Source organism: Oncorhynchus keta, chromosome 34 (genome assembly GCF_023373465.1).
Source record: "Oncorhynchus keta strain PuntledgeMale-10-30-2019 chromosome 34, Oket_V2, whole genome shotgun sequence".
NCBI lineage: Eukaryota > Metazoa > Chordata > Actinopteri > Salmoniformes > Salmonidae > Oncorhynchus > Oncorhynchus keta.
Window position 1 is genome coordinate 42,235,476 of NC_068454.1, and position 23,144 is coordinate 42,258,619.

The 23,144-nt window shown below is 41.6% G+C and overlaps 1 protein-coding gene across 1 annotated transcript in view; it reads right to left on the reverse strand.

Moving 5' to 3' along the window:
• Nucleotides 1-23,144, reverse strand: part of LOC118367165 (3-hydroxyisobutyryl-CoA hydrolase, mitochondrial) — a 44,350-nt gene that overhangs the window by 20,904 nt on the left and 302 nt on the right. The window contains exons 2-7 of the mRNA XM_035750270.2: nt 17,970-18,012; nt 17,569-17,700; nt 16,456-16,540; nt 16,228-16,308; nt 15,952-16,004; nt 2,727-2,805 (exon numbers count right to left, since the gene is read on the reverse strand). Coding sequence (XP_035606163.1) covers nt 2,727-2,805; nt 15,952-16,004; nt 16,228-16,308; nt 16,456-16,540; nt 17,569-17,700; nt 17,970-18,012 — 473 coding nt within the window. The remainder of the gene's footprint in view (nt 1-2,726; nt 2,806-15,951; nt 16,005-16,227; nt 16,309-16,455; nt 16,541-17,568; nt 17,701-17,969; nt 18,013-23,144) is intronic.

The window sequence follows — 23,144 nt, forward strand, 5'->3', positions numbered from 1 at the left end:
TTTGATTGCCTTTCTGATTTTCATGACCAAGCTTCCTGATGCTAGGTGTACATAATGCTATGCTAGGCTATCGATAAACTTCATGAATATGAATATTTTCTAGTAATATTGTTTTACTGTTGCGCTATGCTATTCAGCAGTTGCTGATGACAAATATACCGGATCCGGGATGGGTAGTTCTAAGTTAAACTAAATAACTTTTTTGGTGGGGATCCTCATACACTTACAATGATGTTCTGATTCTTGCTTTAACAGTCGCTGAGATATTGGTTGTGATCTCAGCAAAAAAAAATTGCTATAGGCAAAATGTTTTTGCCTATAGCAAAAGCTAGCCAAAGAGCCATTTTACTGGTGTAAAGTGCTCTTTAAGCATAACACAGTTGATTTTAGATAACGACACAAACATTACGCAGGATATTCATAAGAGCCTTCAAATTCAATTATGATCCAAAAGTAATGTGAAATGCACTCCTAAGAAAAGTGTAAATCAAGGCTTTTTTTTTTTTGCTGGCGTTCTTTAAAGAACTCCACCTTGTTCTGCAACCAACTTGCACGCATCGTCCTTGTGCGACAAACTAACTATAACAGCTCATTTTCCCCTCCCCACTCAGACCACTCAGACAGTCCAAGCTAAGTTCTTGCTTGAGAAATTGCTCTTTTAGACTATTTTAATTGAAAACAATCATATTAAGGTACTTAACTGTTACCCAGAAATGATTTGATTTTGAGATCAAAACGGCTGCATTGGCGTCCATTATATATAGATAAATAAACATTTAGGCTATAGCCAAATGCCCATGCACTAACAGAGAGAAGAAAAAAATATGTTTTGTGACTGGACATTTTGCGCTGCTTGGGTGGAATTCTCCACTCTGTCTGGCCTACATTCCCCTCTTTGCGTTCTGTAGGCTATATGACATATTTATTGAAATAGGCTCCAGTAAATAGGAATAGGCAAATTACACTGAATGTCACTTGTGTGCTGCTCTGCTGTGCGCTGCGAGACTCGAGTTCAAATAGGTCTAGTTGGCACCCACTCTTCTAAATCCTGTCCAGTTGAAACAAGTTAGCGTGAATACTGGTCTTTTTGTTGTCACGTCAATCACCGTCGACAGACAATGCTATTGTCTGCTATTGTAATATCGCCCCAACCTTGGAGGTGATTGATAAAGACAGAGCACACACCATCCTTCAGAATAATTATTGACAATATACAAACGGTCACAGTCCAAAACATAAAGACATTTCAATTTGATTCAGGAACATGCGCTGGGTTCAATATATGGCCCTCAAAAAGTTTGAGAAGATTATTTAGAGATTTTGGGACAAATGCCCTATAGCATGTGTAGACAGAGTTACAAAAAGAAACAAACAATTCCAACTTGCTTGCATGGAGTGGACATCCACCAGAACTAATTTAATTGCTGTGAGAAACCCTGAGATAAGACTAGCCAACGTAAGAGGGGAGGCTCATTAACCATAGAAGAAGAGTACCATTTCAGACATTATACATCTCTATGGCCTATTACGACAGCATCGATATACAAGATGATCCCTTTCACGGCAAACCACACTGATAATTACAGGCTAGTACAAAACCTGCCAAAAACACAGCAAAGCATCTGGATCGATTCAGAACATGTCCTCCGTCGATGACTGTGCTGTTCATCTTTGTACAGTATAAGAGAGCCACTATGGCATCAGCCAGTATGGTGCAATTAGTAAAGAAAATCATCAAAACATAACAGACAAGCTAAGAAACACCCAAAATGATCTGGGACACATTATCACGTGTGGTGCCATGAAGGCTTTCTATTGTGCATTACAATCAATCGTCTCAAGAAAAGTGGCCCATCTTCGACAATCGAGGAGTGTAAGGTGTCCATTATGCCTAGTGGAACAGTTTCTGGGCAACCTCACACCTGGCAACATGGCACAAAGTGCAAGCGGGTATGAGTGATTGTCCGAGACCAATGATCGACACTGAGGCTCTGTGTGAGACTGGCCTCAAGCATTTGAATGAACTTTTGATTTGTGTTTGGCCACGTGACGAGCATTCCTTCCTTCCATCGCAAGTAGTACCCACTTGGTGATAATCTGCATACCCTCTTTCACACTGCATAACTTTATATTGTCAGTTTTCACATAAAACAGTATTTTCCTATGGTTCCCAAGGTCCCCATAAACACTTAAAATAATAAGACTGATATAGCCAAATCAATGTGCACTTAGGTTTATATTCAGACTTTAGATACGGATACTTACTGTAGTTTGAGAAAAGAAGACAGATTTTGACTATTGCGTAATTAGATAGGTGTTAAGATTTTTTTTACTACTTATTACTTTGTCACTTGAAAAAGAAAAGCTGCACACACTAGGAGCTCAGATGCAATCATTTAAAAGTGATAACCTAATTACCAACTAATTACTTTGTCACCTGAAGTGTGACCATATAACTGAGGAAATATGCTACTTGGTGGTATGAGATGGTCAAATAATTTTCTCATGTTTACATAATAACTACAGAGAAACAGCTACAGAACAGCCTGTTGGCCTGTTCATATCTGGCTGATGATGATGATGATGATGCTCTTCTTGCAATGCTTAACTCTGCATGGCCCATTTATTATTAATGCACTGCAAAGCAAGGCAACACACTCGCAATAACAGGAGCCAAACATGGACCTCGGGGGAAGAAAGGGGCGGATGCCAGTGCATCGTTTTACCGATTGCCGTCTCCGGCATGGCGAACAGAGTCTTCTCAGTGGCCACCCGAAACCGCCCATGGACCGAGAGGCCCACACCCTGAAAAGCAGAGAGAGAGTGAGCGTGTTAAAGTGAGAAAGAGAGGGGAAGATAATGAGAGAGGGCATATTAATTAGAGGACTAGAGACAGAGAGTGAGGCAAGAAAGAGGGAAAGTGAATAGATGAGAAGCAAAGAGTGAAGATGAGAGCAAGAGAAAGGAAGGTTAAGTGAGGGACATCTAACAATTTATCTATGGATATGAGTGATGTGGTTGACGGAGAGGTAGGTAACAGATTGGAAATGTAGACGGAGGTAGAGGCCAGGCTATGCCCTTTGATCTTCTGTGTGTGTGTGTGTGTGTGTGTGTGTGTGTGTGTGTGTGTGTGTGTGTGTGTGTGTGTGTGTGTGTGTGTGTGTGTGTGTGTGTAATGAGCCTCCTAGAGCACTATTGAATAGAATGGCGCTGGAGGGGATGGCTGTAGTTTAAGGGCTACAAACCAACTGTGCTATTTTGTGTGTTTGTAACTTATTTTGTACATAATGTTGCTCTAACTGCACAAAGATGTTTTTCTTTAATGAATTTGACAGGAAAGGATATACTGCTTCTCTGAGACCAGGCCCAAATCCCCGTCATTCACGTTAAGATGAAAATACACGGGGGGGGATGCCTTGTGAATGGGTAACCCGCCCCTACCATCAGTTCTATTGGCCAACATGCAATCACTGGAGAATAAACTGGATTATCTCCATTCTAGACTATCCTACCAACAGAACATTAAAAACTGTAATATCTTATGTTTCACCGAATCATGGCTGAGGACAACACGGAAAATACACAGTTGGCTGGGTTTTCCATGCATCGGCAGGACAGAACAGCTACGTCTGATAAAATGAGGGGTGGTTGTGTGTGTCTATTTGTCAATTAGAGCTGGTGCGCAAGCTCTAATATTAAAGAAGTCTCAAGGTATTGCTCACCTGAGGTAAAGTAACTCATGATAAGCTGTAGACCACACTATCTATATTTTTCGTAGCCGCCTATTTACCACCACAAACGATGCTGGCACTAAGACCGCACTCAACGAGCAGTATTAGGCCATAAGCAAACAAGACAATGCTCATCCAGAAGTGGTGCTCCTAGTGGCCAGGGAATATAATGCAGGCAAACTTAAATCCGTTTTACCTCAATGCAACCAGAGGGGGAAAAAAACAACCTCTAGGCGACCTTTACTCCACACACAGAGACACTGACCATAATTCTATCCTCCCGACTCCCGCTTAGAAGCAAAAACTTAAGCAGGAAATACCAGTGACACGCTCAATACGGAAGTGGTCAGATGATGCGGATGCTACACTACAGGACTGTTTTGCTAGCACAGACTGGAATATGTTCCGGGATTCATCCAATGGAAAATCCAAATATGACACAATTTCAATCGCACTCCACACTGCCCTTTCCCACCTGGACAAAAGGAACACCTCATCACTAAGCTAAGGACCCTGGGACTAAACACCTCCCTCTGCAACTTGATCCTGGACTTCCTGACGGGCCGCACCAGGTGGTAAGGTTAGACAACACATCTGCCACATTGATCCTTAACACGGGGGCTCCTCAGGGGTGCGTGCTTAGTCCCCTCCTGTACTCCCTGTTCACCCATGACTGCGTGGCCAAGCACAACTCCAACACCATCATTAAGTTTGCTGATGAGCAACAGTGGTAGGCATGATCACCGACAACGATGAGACAGCTTTTTGGGAGGAGGTCAGAGAACTGGCAGTGTGGTGCCAGGACAACAACCTCTCCCTCAACGTGAGCAAGACAAAGGAGATGATCGTGGACTACAGGAAAAGGAGGGCCGAGCACGCCCCCCATTCACATCGACGTGGCTGCAGTGGAGCGGGCGGAGAGTTTCAAGTTCCTTGGTGTCCACCTCAACAGACTATCATGGTCCAAACACACCAAGACAGTCATGAAGAGGGCACAACACCTTTTCCCCCTCAGGAGACTGAAAAGATTTGGCATGGGTCGTCAGATCCTCAATGGGTTCTACAGCTGCACCATCGAGAGCATCACCGCCTGGTATGACAACTACTCGGCGCTACAGATGGTAGTGCGTACGGCCCAGTACATCACTGGGGCCAAGATTCCTGCCATCCAGGACCTACATAAGAATAACAGCGAAGACATCAAAACTATGAAATCATACATATGGAATCATGTAGGAACACACATAAAAAGGTGTTAAACTGCATTTGAGCCCAATCAGTTGTGTCATGACAAGGTAGGGGTGGTATACAGAAGGTAGGCCTATTTGGTAAAAGACCAAGTCTTGGCAAATGGCAAAACAGCTCAAATAAACAAAGAGAAGTTTATCATTACTTTAAGACATGAAGGTCAGTCAATCCGGAACGTTGCAATTACTTAGAAAGTTTCTTCAAGTGCAGTCACAAAATCCATCAAAAGCTATGATGAAACTGGCTCTCATGAGGACCGCCACTGGAAAGGAAGACCCAGAGTTACCTCTGCTGCAGAGGATAAGTTCATTAGAGCTACCAGCCTCAGAAATTGCAGACCAAATAAATGCTTCACAGAGTTCAAGTAACAGACACATCTCAACACCAACTGTTCAGAGGAGACAGCATGAATCAGGGCTTCATGGTCTTATTGCTGCAAAGAAACCACTACTAAAAGGACACCGATAAGAAGAAGAGACTTGCTTGGGTCAAGGAACAAGAGCAATGGGCATTAGACCGGGTTAAATGTCAAAATTGAGTAGGTGAACGGATGATCTCTGCATGTGTGGTTCCCACCATGAAGCATGGAGGATGTGGTGTGGTGGTGCTTGGTTGGTGACACTGTCTGTGATATATTTAGAATTCAAGGCACACTAAACCAGCATGGCTACCACAGCATTCTGCAGCGACACACCATCCCATCTGGTTTGCGCTTAGTTGGACTAAGCGTTTTAAGCAGGACAATGACCCAACACACCTCCAGGCTGTGTAAAGGGCTATTTGACCAAGGAGGAGAGTGAGAGTGCTGCATTAGATGACCTGGCCTCCACAATCACCTGACCTCAACCCAATTAAGATGATTTGGGATGAGTTGGAATGCAAAGTGAAGGAAAAGCAGCCAACAAGTGCTCAGCATATGTGGGAACTCCAAGATTGTTGGAAAATCATTCCAGGTGAAGCTGGTTGAGAAAATACTAAGAATGTGCAAAGCTGTCATCAAGGCAAAGGATACTTTGAAGAATCTAATATATTTTGATTGGTTTAATACTGTTTTTGGTTCCTACATGATTCCATGTGTTATTTTATAGTTTGATGTCTTCTCTATTATTCTACAATGTAGAAAAAAATATAAAAAACTAAAAACCTTTGAATGAGTAGGTGTGTCCAAACTTTTGACTGGTACTATATGGTAAGAGAGACTGCCGTCAGCCCAAGTTCATTTTATATAAGTTTCCTCTCAGTAAAAGATCAGTGTAAAAGAGAAGCACATTGTTCACAATACATGGCCATTGGTTAAGAACAGCTGCACAGCTCCCTTAATCTTAACATGATGTGGATAGCCTTATCTAATCATTAGTTGTTCTATTTGGCGATAAAGGTGATTTAAAACATTGGTAGATGTGCACAGAGCACATCAGCATCTGCTCTGCATTGATGATGTCTGTGAAAGAGCACGTAGAGTCTAGTCTGCAGTGAGTCCGTGACTACAGACAGGCAGGCAGCTGGCTAACAGTAACAATAAACAGTGAGCCAAAACAAACACAAAGACAACCCCAACCACCCCGGGTAAATCTAGGAGTTGTGTGACAAATGGCAGTGCAGATTAAACAACATCTTATCAACAGAAACTGAACAGACGGGAGATATGTAGCTCTGATGTGACGTGAGAGCCCCCAATTGACAGGCATGACCTACAGACAATGACCCTTGAGCTGAGTCAACTCTGCTTGGGGTAGCGTCAGGGACACGAGGGGGCAGCAGCCCAAAGAAAATTAGATATGCAGTATAGGAGACCTTTAAGGAAATAAAAGCATAGAATGACATTGAGGAAATTACGAGATGATGGGAGGAGACCTTGTTTAAGGAAAACAGAACTTTACTAGTTGACTGAACTGCCCTGACAGAGTCAATGGTCCCCGGAGGATGGAAATCTTTTACCGCAGGTCTATAGAGCAGTCAGTGGTGATAAGTGTCATGGTTAATGTATCAATACCTCCGTCTCCTCCCAATACATTCCAACACGCACCCTTGCAGCAATTCAAATCAATCACATTTTGCTGAAGGCCTAAAGCGTCAAGTGATTTCTGTCACACTGAAGGATGATTTATATACAAGGACCACATTAGCTTGTAGATAGGGACTTCTACATCATATTTGACCTCTCTAACTAGCATGAAATTGTGTATGAATCTATATTTCATGAAGTTCTGATGACATTTTTTTATAGAATGTACAGGGTAAGGCTTATTTATGAAGTGTTGTGCGTGTAAATGGCTGTTGAAGGACATGCTCCTTGTTTGGTTCCCTGAGTCATTCCCATCGAATCAGGACACCAGAGATAGAGAAGCCATTAACAAATGGATGGAATTTGAGTTGTCCGTCTAGCCAGCTCTAACCAGGCTTTCCTCCGAAGTGGAAAATACCACCCATTGACATGGCTGTGCAGACTCTGGAGACGGGAGTGGAAAAAGCAGATTCCCCCCTCCCCACCAAGGTTCAAGGAGAATCCTTAACAGGACGGAATCTGAGGCCGTATATCTCTCGCCTTTTTATAAACGATGGGAACTGCTGGTTGGAATGAAGAAGCATGAAAGGGAAGCACTTCGTTTAACATTCCATGAAATGAAATCATACCCATAAAAGTAAAAGGAACAGCGTGATCTATCGGTACCACCATATTACACGTCCAGGGTACTCGGGTTTTCCTGGGAACATGGGACTTGTCAAATGTAGAGTGTAGCCCAGGACTAGCACGTTCCTCACATTCTACCGCTTCATCAGGAGTCACTGGGTTATTCTCATCTACAGTATAAAGCTATTAAAACCCTGCAGAAGGGTGTTTTTCCACATCTTTATAGGAAAAAAAAATCTCCATAAAACACAATGAAGGGGGGAGGTCCGATCTGACTCTTTATTCCACTTTCACTCAGCTTTGCATCTTTACTTTAGTAGTTAAGTTGTAGTAGCCTACTGCTCACTAGAATGGCATCAGAGGCAAAGACAATTGCTAAGTATTCCCTTTGAAGTCAAAAAAAGCTGCAGGATTTGACAACAGTTCATTACAATCCTCTGGTCTTTGTGTGGAATAATATCTCCATTATCTAATGAAAGCAGGAGAGAGGGGCAGGCTAATCTAACTATGACTGAAACAAGGTTAAGGGATTTCCTTGTCTTTTCAACAGAAGTCTAAATGAAAATGAAAGGAAGTACCCTGAGGAGAAACTAAGGGGTCTCTGTTAGAGCCGACTCTCCCTAAATGAAACCCACAGATAGTATTACAGAAACATTAACGAAATGGAAGGCGTTTCCCCCGGGAGGTAGGTAAAGATCGCATACACACAACTAACCAGGGCCAAATCTCAATCAATGAGCAGCCATGACTCCCAAGCCTTAGCCACAGAACAGTCCTCTCTGGTCTTCCCACAATATTAGAGCCTTTCAATAAATATGGAAATGTACCGCACTCTTGAGAAGGAGCTGAGTGCACTCTACCAGCCGTTATTGTGGTGTAAGCACTTCTCACACAAACACGGTCTTGCTGTTTCAATGTAAGGCATAGATTTAATAGTGGCTTTCATAGTGTGACTGGTTGTTGGATTCAGAGTTTGTGTGTGGGGTGTGAACGTGTTCTCGGTCTGACCTATCAGGATGATTCAATCGCCCATTTCACCCTTCAGACTATAAAGTCATGCTTGGCAGAGGATTGCTAATAAGATGATCAAAAGACCTAGCCGTCTTAAGATGAATGCACTAAGTGTAAGTCGGTCTGGACAAGAGCGTCTGCTAAATGACTAAAATGTCAACCTGATGTTGTCTTTCCTGTAGCTGTACATCCTCTGTTTACATAATCGACAGCAGACACAGGATAAGGAACTGGGATGATCTAGCTAGAACGTCACTAAAATGTTACCCTCTGAACGGAGTTGGGCATTCGTCATGCCGTGGCATTAGATCATCTGGTATTCATCACCGCATCACCTTCGCACACGTGCCAGTAAGCCTTTACATCACAAGGAAAACTAGCCTGGGGCTAACACGGGATCAGTGCTAAGTAAATGAACACAGTAAAGGATCCCCTTTGTTAGCATGGAGCTTTATTTAGTCCCAATGGAAGGGCTGAGGGGTCGTCCTCATTCTGCAGCCTCACCCTAATCAGACACAGACATATCACTACAAGTGGGATGCGTTCATTATGAAACACGGAGGGACTACATGGACTTGTCCAATAAGAAATTCTCATTTACAGTTTTAGTTGGAAGTTTACATACACCTTAGCCAAATACATTTAAACTCAGTTTTTCACAATTCCTGACATTTAATCCGAGTAAAAATTCCCTGTCTTAGGTCAGTTAGGATCACCGCTTTATTTTCAGAATGTGAAATGTCAGAATAATAGTAGAGAGAATGATTTCAGCTTTTATTTCTTTCATCACATTCCCAGTGGGTCAGATGTTTACATACACTCAATTAGTATTTGGTAGCATTGCCTTTAAATTGTTTAACTTGGGTCAAACGTTTCGGGTAGCCTTCCACAAGCTTCCCACAATAAGTTGGGTGAATTTTGGCCCATTCCTCTAGACACAGCTGTTGTAAGTAAGTGAGTCAGTTTTGTAGGCCTCCATGCTCGCACACGCTTTTTCAGTTCTGCCCACACATTTTCTAGAGGATTCAGGTCAGGGCTTTGTGGTGGCCACTCCCAATACCTTGACTTTGTTGTCCTTAAGCCATTTTGCCACAACTTTGGAAGTATGCTTGGGGACATTGTACGTTTGGAAGACCCATTTGGAACCAAGCTTTAACTTCCTGGCCGATGTCTTGAGATGTTGCTTCAATATATCCACATCATTTTCCTCCCTCATGATGCCATCTATTTTGTGAAGTGCACCAGTCCCTCCTGCAGCAAAGCACCCCCACAACATGATGCTGCCACCCCCGTGCTTGGGATGGTGTTCTTCGGCTTGCAAGCCTCCCCCATTGTCCTCCAAACATAACAATGGTCATTATGGCCAGTTATATTTGTGTTTCATCAGACCAGAGGACATTTCTCCAAAAAGTACGATCGTTGTTTGCAGTTGCAAACCGTAGTCTGACAAGGTACAAATCTGTCGTTCTGCCCCTGAACAGGCAGTTAACCCACTGTTCCTAGGCCGTCATTGAAAATAAGAATTTGTTCTTAACTGACTTGCCTGGTTAAATAAAAAGGTTAAAAAAAATATGTTGATATAGGACTCATTTTACTGTGGATATCGATACTTTTATACCAGTTTCCTCCACCATCTTCACAAGGTTCTTTGCTGTTGTTCTGGGATTGATTTGCACTTTTCGCACCAAAGTATGTTCATCTCTAGGAGACAGAACGCGTCTCCTTCCTGAGCGGTATGACGTCTGCGTGGTCCCATGGTGTTTATACTTGTGTACTATTGTTTGTACAGATGAACGTGGTACCTTCAGGCATTTGGAAATTGCTCCCAAGAATGAACCAGACTTGTGGAGGTCTACAATCTTTTCCCCGAGGTCTTGGCTGATTGTCCCATGATGTCAAGCAAAGAGACACGGAGTTTGAAGGTAGGCCTTGAAATACAGGTACACCTCCAATTGACTCAAATGACGTCAATTAGCCTAACAGAAGCTTCTAAAGCCATGACATCAGTTTCTGGAATTTTCCAAGCTGTTTAAAGGCACAGTCAACTTAGTGTATGACCCACTGGAATTGTGATACAGTGAATTATAAGTGAAATAATCTGTCTGTAAACAATTCTTAGAAAATGACTTGTGTCATGCACAAGGTAGATGTCCTAACCGACTTGCCAAAACTATAGATTGTTTAACAAGAAATTTGGGTAGTGGTTGAAAAACTTGTTTTAATGACTCCAACCTAAGTGTATGTAAACTTCCGACTTCAACTGTACATGTTTCGTTGCGTGCCCTAATGACTATGACCCAGTATTGGGAACTGTTATTCGACCTCACTAAGAGATGAATCGAACATCTGGATGCGAACAGTTCCAGAAAAAGCATCTGGAGGTTTGGGAAGAATGGCTGATTTGATAGACTACAACGTCTGGCAGCCACCAGCAGCCCCTCCACATCCGAATAAAAATTTGAATGAACAAATGTCGAGAGAACTGCTGAAAAATCTTAGTAAAACAAGCAGTTCAAAGCGAAAAATATCACACTTTATCGATCCAATACAGCTACAATCAATTGTCACATGCAGTAGCGAAATCAACCTGACACTACATCAGCACATTATCATCATCAACAGAAGATAATGCATGTTGCTGCAACATCAAAGTTTCAATCCCATTTAAATGTTTTGCTTCCTCTACTGTTTAGCCTATATGGCCTTTTCATTTGGGCAAAAGCCTGTCCTCCAGCCCCTCTCTCCTCTGTGACCCGGAAACAGATAGGTGGTTGAGGAGATGCAAATGGAAGCGTGTCCTCCTCTCCTTCACAGCCACCTTTGTTAAGGGCAGTAATGTGTATCCTGCCGGAGTCCTTTGCCACAACCCCTTTGAATCAGATGTTGTTTTGTCGGAGAAGAAAACCGTGCGCACGTTTAAAGAAAAATATGCTACTTATCATTTAATCTATAAAGTGTCTCGAACAACAAACTTAATTTTATTTCGGGATACGCCCCTGTAAATGTAATTTGCCTGATGACAAGCGAGTGGAGAAGGATAATCTAATTTCACATTCATTTCAAGCGCATTTGTCCGTCCACGTCACTCTCTGCCTCTTCTCGGTAACCTTTGAAAAGTAGGCGAGAGAGGACACAGGGGTTGAACAAATCCAAATGAGGAAAAAAAACCTATGTAGATATTGCTGGGTGAACATTGCAGGCAAGCACATCAAACAAGGGGTAAAAGCAAGGGTTAAGGGCATGAAATGCAACCATAAGAATACACCTACAGAGTGATACCTCACAAAACCAGGACAAAAGACGACCATGATTTTGGAGATGGATTGTTGACATGTGTTTGACATTTGTATGTAAAAGCATCATTGAGAAATAATTGATCACAGTTGGCAAAAATATTTTTTACATTGATTCATAAATATTGAAAAAAATTACATTTTGGATTTGGCTAATGTTTCAATATATTGTTGAACATAAAATACTGTACGGGCATATCAAAGTTCTAGAGTGGGATTTCTGCTACTTTTACAGTTATGATCCAATTTTTAAGCATTGCCAACAGAGTGAATGTGAAAATGTATTCAAAAAATGGTCACCCTCTGCTGGTGATTTGCAGAATGTGCAATGATTCAAGTAAAAAAGGAGGGCTGCCTACTATTCCAATTTTTATGTATACAATGGGCCATAACTTTAAAACTAGCACTCTGGAACTTTGATACGCCCGTAAAGTATATTATGTTCAATAATATATACAATCATTTGTCAAAACAGTCTGTTTTTCCAATATTCATGTTTATATTTTTCTATTTTCAAAAATTAACATAAAACAAAGGGAAAAAATACCACTCATATTGAAGAGCAAGCAGTAAAGCTTCAATACAACACCAATTTCTACTTCGTACCACTTACAGACTAAACATTACGGAGTCTTAAAGGAGGCCTGGGTAAGGCCAAAATGTCACAAATATACTGACTTTAATTATTTTTCAATTATGCTTTCAGATACAAATGTATGTCAACAATCCCTCCTCCAAAAGGACCATTCAATGAATTGCATTTTGTGGAAAAGTGAGGAATCGCTCTACAATGTAAGACCGATACCGTCTTCCAAACGCAGGGATCGGGTGAAATTGTGAAAACACAATTCTAAAGTGTGTTTTGTGATAGGCAGGCAATGTTTAGTGAAAAGAGGTGTGAGGTGTGTGGATGGAGTGTCACCGGTTAACAGTGCTAATAAATTGTGTCAGTATAGCCTAGCCCAGTGGCTCTGTTGTGTTTGATTAGGCCAACAGGTAGTCCTTGTTTAGACCGGGATGTGGGAACACCCTTAAAAATCTGAAAGGGCAATAAATCAAGCCCTCATTCAGGACAGATGGTTCTGATCGGACAGGGCTTAAAACTTCCATTAAACTACTGCTTTCCACCATCCAACCACTGAATTTATGCCTTTTCCCAGTCGTCTATCGCTAGACATCCATACCTTCACCCCCATGGAAATATGCAGTGAACAAAAGTGAAGCACTAAAGTATAAACAATAGTGATAAAGATGTTGATGGCAAAACAGACTTTAGAGGACTTCTCAATCCACAGAAGATTCCAAGGAGCGCCCCTTACTGGTGAGTAAGTCATAGACTGTTCTCTCTGCTACCGCACGGCAAGCGGTACCGGGGCGCCAAGTCTAGGACCAAAAGGCTCCTCAACAGCTTCTACCCCTAAGCCATAAGACTGCTGAACAATTAATCAAAATGGCCACCGGATTATTTACATTGACCACCCCCCTCCATTTGTTTTTTACACTGCTGCTACCCGCTGTTTATCTATGCATAGTCACTTCACCACTACCTACATGTACAAATGACCTTGACTAACCTTACCCACGACATTGACTCGGTACTGGTACCCCCTGTATATAGCATCGTTATTGTCATTTTATTATGTTACTTTTTATAATTTTTTACTTTAGCGTATTTGGTAAATATTTTCTAAACTCTTTCCTGAACTGCACTGTTGGTAAGTAAGCATTTCACGGGAAGGTCTACACATGTTGTATTAAGCGCATGTGATAAATAGTTTGATTTGATTTGTTTTAAGTCTGACCCTGCACAAGGAGAGTTATCTGAATGTAGCCCGACTGAGTACAAAACCCTTACATATTCCACATGAACATTGACATATCTGTGTGTGTGTGTGTGTGTGTGTGTGTCTGTGTCTGTGTATGTGTGTGTGTGTGTGTGTGTGAGAGATTTCTCACAGCTTTCTGTGACTCCACCCTGCCAGAGTGGATACCGAGAACAAACACAGGACACCATTGAACCCGATAGACACACGCATCTCGTCTGTGCTCAGAGACCTTGGTGGGCAGCCGTGAAACATAGAGGATAACAGAGGATGGGCAGGGACCAGGGAGGAAGAGGAGGCGACACACAGCTGACAGTCTGACAGCTGGGTGGGACTATTGTCACAGTGTCTCATCCATCATACATCACTTCTAGTGACAGGCTGGGCAAAATAATGCACTACTACTGTAGAATTAGACATGACTTCACAAGGATCTGTGTGGATCGAAATGTGTTGTCATAACAAGTACGTATAAGTGAGACATTCTATAGTCCTATATTCAAAAGCGATCTACTCATATAAAAAAAAAGATGGGGTGGCTTGTACTCTAATATCAGAAAGACCGATAATGGTATGCTTTTATGGCTGTATTGACTGCCTTAGGCATCAGCTCAGGGTATGATTACCATCTGTGTAATTCTAGCTAGTGCCTCTCCTCCTCTAGCAAACTGCAGAACAACAAGGTATTCATTCCCATTCCAAGCGAGTCTAACAGGAGGATGAAAGAAAAAAACAAGTGGCAGCAACATGCTCTGGTCTACGCCACTTCTCATCCTAACCAATGAGAGCCCAGCTAGGAATCAATTCACAATAAAAGGAGCTGGTCAGGACTACAGGATGTAAAGCATATGACTGACACCTGCAGGGTGGTCGGGGAATTACCACTCACAATGAAAGATTAATCTTCAGCCATAGGCCCCTTTTCAGTACAGACACACTGACCTCAGGCACTGATGCTCTCAATTTTTTGAAAGACCCTCATCGCTATATGTGCCCATTCAACATAGCCTAGATTTACGTAGGTATTACTTCTCATACGCTTACGATCACTGCTTGAACAGTCGCTAAGATTATGTTTGGTTGATATCATTGCAAAATACCTATTTTGGATGCAGCAGTTGTTAGCTAGAATGCTAACGCTCATTGACCTAGGCTGTAGCAAAGCTAGCCAAAGAGCCATTTTACTGGTTGAAGTGCAAGTATAATGCAGTTCATTTGCGATGATGACACAAAGCTTATATTAAGGTCAACATTCATACGGGCCTTAAAATTCAATTATAATCCCAAAGTAGTGTGAAAATGCACTCTTAAGCTACATGTAAAGAGAGGCTTTTTTGTTTCCGGTCTATGAGAACTCCCCCATGTTCTGCAACCAATATGGCTCACGTCGCCCTGGTGCAGCAATGTTTGCAAACACACAAGGGTGATGTACATTTACAGGGACAAATTATGCTCTAGAGCAACTAGCGCCCGTGGGTGACTTCATTTGGCCTCCCAAGTTTCCTGAGCAAAAAAAGAAAAATGCATACAAATAATATCTATTCTTTTGGGGGGGAAATAAAATAAGTGTAAAAACACAAGAAAACCAGCTCAAAGTGATATCATTTTGAAAATCGGTTCAAAATTATTCCCACGCATAATAGAGAGACATATGTCTAACGGTAGTTTAATGCACGCACAGTACAAGTGTTTTCCACCAAAGGAAAAATCTGTCCTTGTTTGTGGTACATTGTCATTTCAAATAAACCCGAAACTGGGTCACTGGCGATGGCTCAAAGGCTTAGCATTCTCACTTTATTTCTGAATACAAAAAGGGACACGATATTCACGAAATGACAGCATATTCAAATGCCCATTCTAGTGTGGGAACCAACCGGTTACCTATCTGCCATTTTGTTGGGTTTTGCCAAACCGCGTTTGGGTTGAGAGGCCCTCCCCTCCTACCCCTATGTTTTTATTTTGTTCAATCATTTTTTCCCCTCCAAGAGAGATTACAGAGACAAGCTGCCGTGACAGAATGACCACCAGGACCACACAACATCCCTGCCCCTCTGATCCCAGGAAATCATGTTAATCGTGCCCTCTCATGTCGCCATCTTGTGGTGAAAACGTGCACCACAGCAATAACATGCAATGTCATCTATCTGTATGCTTGGTGATCTGGGCCAAAGATTGTAACCAAAATTGTTTTTTTTTTTTTTAAAGATACTCACCCCTCCCATTGTTATCCCATCAATAAGGGCCACATATGGCTTCTGATATGTTCCTTAAAAGATGAAATAAAATATAAGTCAAAACAGAACAGATAGCCAAAAGGAGAGAAACTGGTGCTCCCAAAATACTAAACATAACTGGTCTCATCAGAGAATGGTCTGTCCTTGTAGATTCATAATGAAAACCAAACGTTTTGTAATACACAGACATATTGTTTGTTCTAAACTGTTTCCCCTCTACCAGAATCATGGAAGAGGCGAGATTGGGACACGTACCAATAGTATTGTTCAGGATGTATTCTTCACGGAAGAAGTTCTTAGCAAGAGCATCTCCTATCTTTCCTGCTTCAGTCACAGCTAGGAAGAAATGTGATTACAAAATGCACTCAGTAAAGCACAGAGATAAGACACCTTTGAAAAGGAAGATGACGACATATTCCGTACATATCAAGATACTGTGCGAGTACGCGTGTGCGTGTGTGCTCTCGACAGTCTGCTATTTACCTCTGATGTCTCCACCAGCACAGAAGGCTTTCCCACCGGCTCCTTTGACAATAACAATATCAGTCTCCTTGTCCGTCTCCCATTTCTACAATGGAACGTGCAGCAGATTCAAAATAGCTTGAGTACATTATGTGGACCAAGTCAATTCTGACTGCTATTCAAGTTTACACGTGGTACATTACGAGGTGTTACATTGCCCATTGCAATGCCCATGTAACCCGGATCGCATTCAAGCTATGTATTTGTGTTTAGACATTGAAACATTTCCAAGTTCCACTTTCCATTGCCATTAGCCCTTTACACTCATACCCGTATACAGGTTAGAATTGGCAGATTTGGGTAATGAAAAACACCTAAATTAATTTGGAACGTAGCGGCGGTACAGTAACATGCTATACATGACGTCAGAGCTCCGGGTTTTGACTGACAGCCGATCTGAATGTGAGCCCCCATCCCTTCCGGTAAATTGTGCATCTTTTGCAAATTTTTTGTTTCCTAAGTGAGGAAAACGGCGTGAATTCGGATGACTATTTATTTTCAAAGATGAAACATTGAGGATTATAATAAATACCATTGCACCTACCCCACATTTGTCAGGAATAGTCTTATCGTGTTACTGAATGTATCCAGAGTGTTTTCAGATTTCCTTATCAAACAAACGCAGCGAAAAGTACAGTAAATGAAAAAATGTACATAAAATCAACAGTGTAATGTTTGGATTCAGTCTTGTGAACTGTTGTGTGCTCACCGTTGGCCTAATAATTTTCGCATTATCTCCAAACTGTTCCCTTTCAATTGCTACCATGGTTATGCATATGATTCTCATATTTCTTCTGTAAGAAACTCTTCAATGTATCCTTATCCATATAGGCCAATTCCCACGAGTGTAAAGGGTTAAAAACAGGTTTTGAAACATTTGAATTTGCTGAATGCAACCTTAAACGCTCCCGTTTACCTTCTGTGGCTAGAGGCCTTAACAGTAAGCCACATTTAACAATTTGCCACATTTAATGAACTACTCCTACAGATCGCTGCCGTTGTTTGCAGCAGGACTGATATGATTGCCTGTCCTTGCCCGCTGTCCGAGTGACAGGTAGCCTAGTCAGTGCTCACCTTGAGCTGGGGGAACATGAGTCGTATCATGTTCATGTTGAGGGCGTTCAGGGCTTTGGGGCGGTTCAGGGTGATCACCCCAGCATTCCCCACTTTCTCCACAAGTACCTCAGCTCCCGCCTGGCTCGTCATCTGCCACCAAACACACACACACAGAAAAAAGGCAATGCAACACAAGCAAACACATTTAGGTATAGCAGTAGGACGAGCATGACAGGTTTGACTTAAACTCCTGACCCAAAGGAAGAGGATTTCTATTCTATACAATAAGGTGGTGCTGTTACCTACCGTAGCTATAGCTTAACGTGTGTGTCCATCTCTCTCCCCTTCACTTCTGTGGAGGGAGTATTACCACACATATAGCTAGCTAACTGTCTTACAGAATAATTTTAAGTGCTTACCATTTGCCCTCGAATTCTTTGCAATCTGCAGAGGGACCTAAATCTAAAGACAGTACAGGAAAGATGTGAAAATGGTGACAGAGATTAAACGTGATTAAACCCTATGAACACTAAACTTGGACATACTGACCTCTTATTAGGCTGGGCGAACCTGATTTGGTGATTTCTGGTATATCGTCAAAATAAATCAATTGCAACACGTTTTTTTGGACTCATTCAGCAGTTTTTTTACCTGATTAAGTACAATACCATTGGAAATGTATGTTGAAGATAGAAGCCATCATTACTTGTATTTTTTTTAAAAAGCATCTTATAAAACTATACAAGCACCAAAAGCCATATTGTTTTGACAAGTGGCAATAAATCACGAATTGATTCGGTGGAAATCTGGTTGTACACGCCGTTGAAACTAACACAAGAACAAACAAAACATGGAAACAGGAGATGTTTTTCTCTTCTCACAGGTTAGAGGACAACCGGCAGGAGACAGTCAGCTATATTTCAGAGTGTTAGATTTTGATACGGGGGTCGCCAAAAAAGAAAAGGGAAACGCAGCGCTGTTTTGTCAATTACTCGTATCAATTTCACATTGAAATCAATAGAGAGAGAAGGCGGAAAATCAGGATGGACATTCTGTTAAAACTAGCACAGCTCAAAACCCACACGGAATCTGGGAATGTTATAATCAATGGTAGTGGACAACTTGTAGAAGACAACCAGCCACACTTTGAAGTGTTGCATTTTGATTGAGGTGGGTCGCCAACGCGGTAAGATTAACGCAACACTTGTGTGTTAATCACTCGTATCATTACATATTGAAATCAATAGAACGAGGGCAACATTTTTTGGTTGTATGTTCTGTTTAAACGTACATTATACAAAGGTCACATGGAAATGTGGAATAACATATATATATATATATATATATATATATATGTAACCCTTCCAATGAGCTTATCATATAAACTACAACACGAAAAGTACGGTTTACTTCACTTTTAATCATGTCAGCACAGGTAACAGTCATTTAGTCTTTCTTTAGTTTTCATTCTTACTCTTCCCAATTCACTTAAACTATATTACTTTACTTCCCATGGGCTTCACCAGAGTACCCCCTAGTGGCTGGAATACAACTGCATTAAGCCCCTTGCATATACATTGGGTTTATCTAACAGGTTGGTTAGATAAACATTTGTTGAAGGCTGCTATGTATATTTTGGAATGGCGGATGTTGATTTCGGGAGTCTGCCAAAGGGAACAAACCACTTTTTCAAACGAATCACGACCCACCTTAGAATATCAACATTGACAACGGTCGGCTGCTATTTTTTTGACAGTTTGACTGTCTAATCCGTGTATAAGTATGTGGCCAGCGACATTTACCACCGAATTATTTGTGCCATTTGAGAAATACATTTTTTTATAGAGTTCTAAGTCCTGCGACCCCCCATCACTAGTTTAAGCATTGAGATAAAAAAAAAAAGTTCTTATGCCCAATTTAACCAGGTGCTCCCATAGTGACTGTGCAGCAGCCAATTCATTTGACCTCCCTACTGTTATATTGGCTCACAATGTTAGAGGACAACCGGCAGAAGACAAGGCTTGATTTATTTAAAAAGCTTTTTTATTCTACCTTGCATTATAATAAGGACTAGCTAGAAAGTAGTCTCTTTGGAGAAACACAATTTGCAATTGGAAGACTAAAGCCTTGTTCACACTGCAGGGCTTAATGCTCAAATCAGTTTGGTTTGCAAGCTAGGACACCAGCACACAATAACCTTCACACTGTGTACCGGTATCCCCTAACCTATCTAGCTACCAGCCTCTTTCTTCTTCGGTGGTGGGTTTTCAGTGGCTGGCAGGGCTTGACATGGGTTGTAAATCATCATGGGTTGCAGAGCAACTCTGCTGTTCTCAGAACTGGATAATTATAAACTGATTCACATTTTCCCCTCATCCTCCGCTCATATTAGGCCTAGGTTACTATATGCGTTGTAGGTAGGTTGCACATTGCTAAAATAATATGGAAATAGGCCTAGCCCAACTATGCATTTCTTTCATAAGCATTCCTCAGCTGTAGCCTAAGTTCTTTTGACTCCTCATTTGATTTTTCCATATCGTCATTGTTTGCTCAATTTCACTTCTTGTGGCCTAAAATATTTGTAATTCAAAATATGTGAATGAGAATAGCATATACTCCGACTAATTATTCCCATTTAAAAGCTTCAACTTTAGGCCATTAAACACTGTTAGTATTGTTTGGAAATTCCTCTTCGTAACTTTAATTTATCTTAATGCTTTAATGATATTTCAGTTAGTAGGATTAGGCTTTTGGTCATTTGGTTTGCAATAACAAGGAAGGATTTATATTCTGGCCATGCATGCATAATTTCTGTCTTAAGGTTGTTGTTTTTCTTCTCATTCGATGTTTATATCTTGCTATCGCTTCTTTTGTCTCTCGTTATTACCTTAGGCCTCCCATGTGTTGGAGTTATTTAAAAAAAGCACTTAAAACTTTGAGATAGAACTAGGACTCCGTTTGATTCATTCATTGTTTGATCATGAAACAGCATGGCAGGAGAAATCTAAGCATGCAATTAAACCGAAAGAGTTTCTTAATAGGCCATGTCATATTCATTTCAAATTGAGAGAAAATAGAACATTTGGCCTTTTACAAAAATCAGACACCCGAGTGTCTGCTATAAAAATAGACTTTGGCTATTGGCCCAGATCATCCAACATTCGAGAGGGAGAAGAAAAAACAAAACAATTCTGACCGGATATTTTGCGCTGCTTTGGTGGGACTCTGCCTTTGTTCTCCTGCTTTGTGTAAATATAAAATAATTATTTAAACAGGTTTTAGCAAATAGGATTATGGGCAATTTACTCAGGATATCAACCATACACTGCCCTGCGGCAGCACAGCTGCCTGAGCAGAGTAATTGTTTGATATTGTGATTTATTTTTTGCTTGCTCCGGACCGGCCTTAATGTCGAGCCCTGGTTGGCATCCAAAGTAGATGCATTTCCGCCACCGACTGTGCTGGAATATGAACCAGAGAGTGATAGCAGCCTCAATGGTGTGGGCGCAGCATAGTAGGTGTGGCATGTAGTAACCGCAGTCAGCAGATACATATTATTGGTCCAAACAGCAAGTTGCTTTTGACCAAATAGGATGTGCGTGTGTGTTCAGACAGCAGCCATTTGCTGGCATGTCTACGCTAGTTGTCATAGTACCAACGGGTGTGCGTACAGTGGTGTAGGCTGATTGGTGGTGGTGCTCGTGCTTCCTATCACTCACGAGTTATGTAGCAAGCCAAGGTGACAACAATGCCTGCCATGAAGGTTTCCCAGTTGCTTTGAATGTTAAAAATCATAGTGTAAGACCACTTTTAAACACCTCAAAGGATACGATTATTGAACTTACAAAACAAGTCATTTTTTGGCTAGCCACAGCAGTCAATTAGCTAGCTAGGTAGCAGTTTAGCTTTTTAGCCCATTCATGTGTCTGTAAACAATTAAGCTAGTTAGCTACCATATGTTTTTTTTTTTCAAAACTGTCAGAGTAGCTAGCAAGTAAGATATGCCAAATAACAGCCTAAAAACCACTTGTGGGCAAAATAAAGTCTGATTTTCGCATGGCCAGGAATCAGATTTGCATCGGATTTCAAACCTATGAAGGTGGTTTGAAATGTGGCTTGAAATTTGATTCCATGTGCTTTTTGGCTGTTAACACAGGAAAAATACCAGATTCATATTAGATAAGCAAAAAATGTAATTTGAGTCACTCCAACGTGAACAAGGTTCAATGGGTTGATGAATGCAATGTCAAGATATTAGCTACTGTAATCATGCATGGAGAGTTGAAGCACCATTGGGCAGCAACACAACACAGTCTACTCAGACAAACTATTATATTTTGTAAAGTACCCCTTTTTCACCCCAATTTCATGGTATCCAATTGGTATTACAATCTTGTCTCATCGCTGCAACTCCCTTACAGACTCGGGAGAGGCGAAGGTCGAGAGCCGTGCGTCCTCCGAAACACAACCAAACCGCAGTGCTTCTTGACACAATGCCCACTTAACCCGGAAGCCAGCCGCACCAATGGGTCGGAGGAAACACTGTACACCTGGCGACCATGTCAGCTTGCACTGCGCCTGGCCCGTCACAGGAGTCGCTAGTGTGCAATGGGACAAGGACATCCCTGTCAGCCAAACCCTCCCCTAACCCGGACGATGCCCCATGGGTCTCCCAATTGTGCGCCGCCCCATGGGTCTCCCGGTCGCGGCCGGCTGAAGCCAGAATCTCTAGTGACTGCCTTAGACCACTGCGTCACTCGGGAGGCTAGACAATCTATTCTGACAGTGGATTTGTGGGCCTGGGGGAAGAACCTACTGTTATGCTTGTTTACACTGAGCTGCACTGGGGTCGGAACGCAATCATGGTTACATTTCATGCCGGTATCTAAACCCTGGATTGCGGATGCTATGTATTGGGCTTTAAAGCCACCAGCTGACCATATTGGCACTCCCAAATAGGATCAGTCCTCCATTACAATGAATGGAATTCTATTGCATTTCAATGAAGAGTTTCAGGCACAAAATTACATGTATTTAAGTATTTTATGTTGCAGTGGGGCCATAACATATGTACTTTAAAAAAATAGATACTTGAAGGATTTTTCCCCCCCACCTTTATTTAACCAGGTAGGCTAGTTGAGAACAAGTTCTCATTTGCAACTGTGACCTGGCCAAGATAAAGCATAGCAGTTCGACACATACAACAACACAGAGTTACACATGAAATGAACAAAACCTACAGTAGAAAAAAAGAAAACAAAGTCTATATACAGTGAGTGCAAATGTTATATATATTTTTTATGTTAGGCTTACATAATACATTGTAAAAGTATGCATTAAGGTATATAATAGAATATAAATGCATTTCTATAGCTTCCAAAAATATTTTTTTTACAATTGAGGAGTACCAAGATGGCTGTGTGGTAGCTTCAATACAAAGCCCTCTGTCAGTCATCCAGGGTTTATACACATACTCGTTACATGGTGTCTAAGTAAGTCGCTCTGGATAAGAGCGTCTGCTAAATGACTTAAATGTAATGTAATGTAAGTGTAACCATGATTGCGTTCAGACCCCAGTGCAGCTCAGTGTTAAC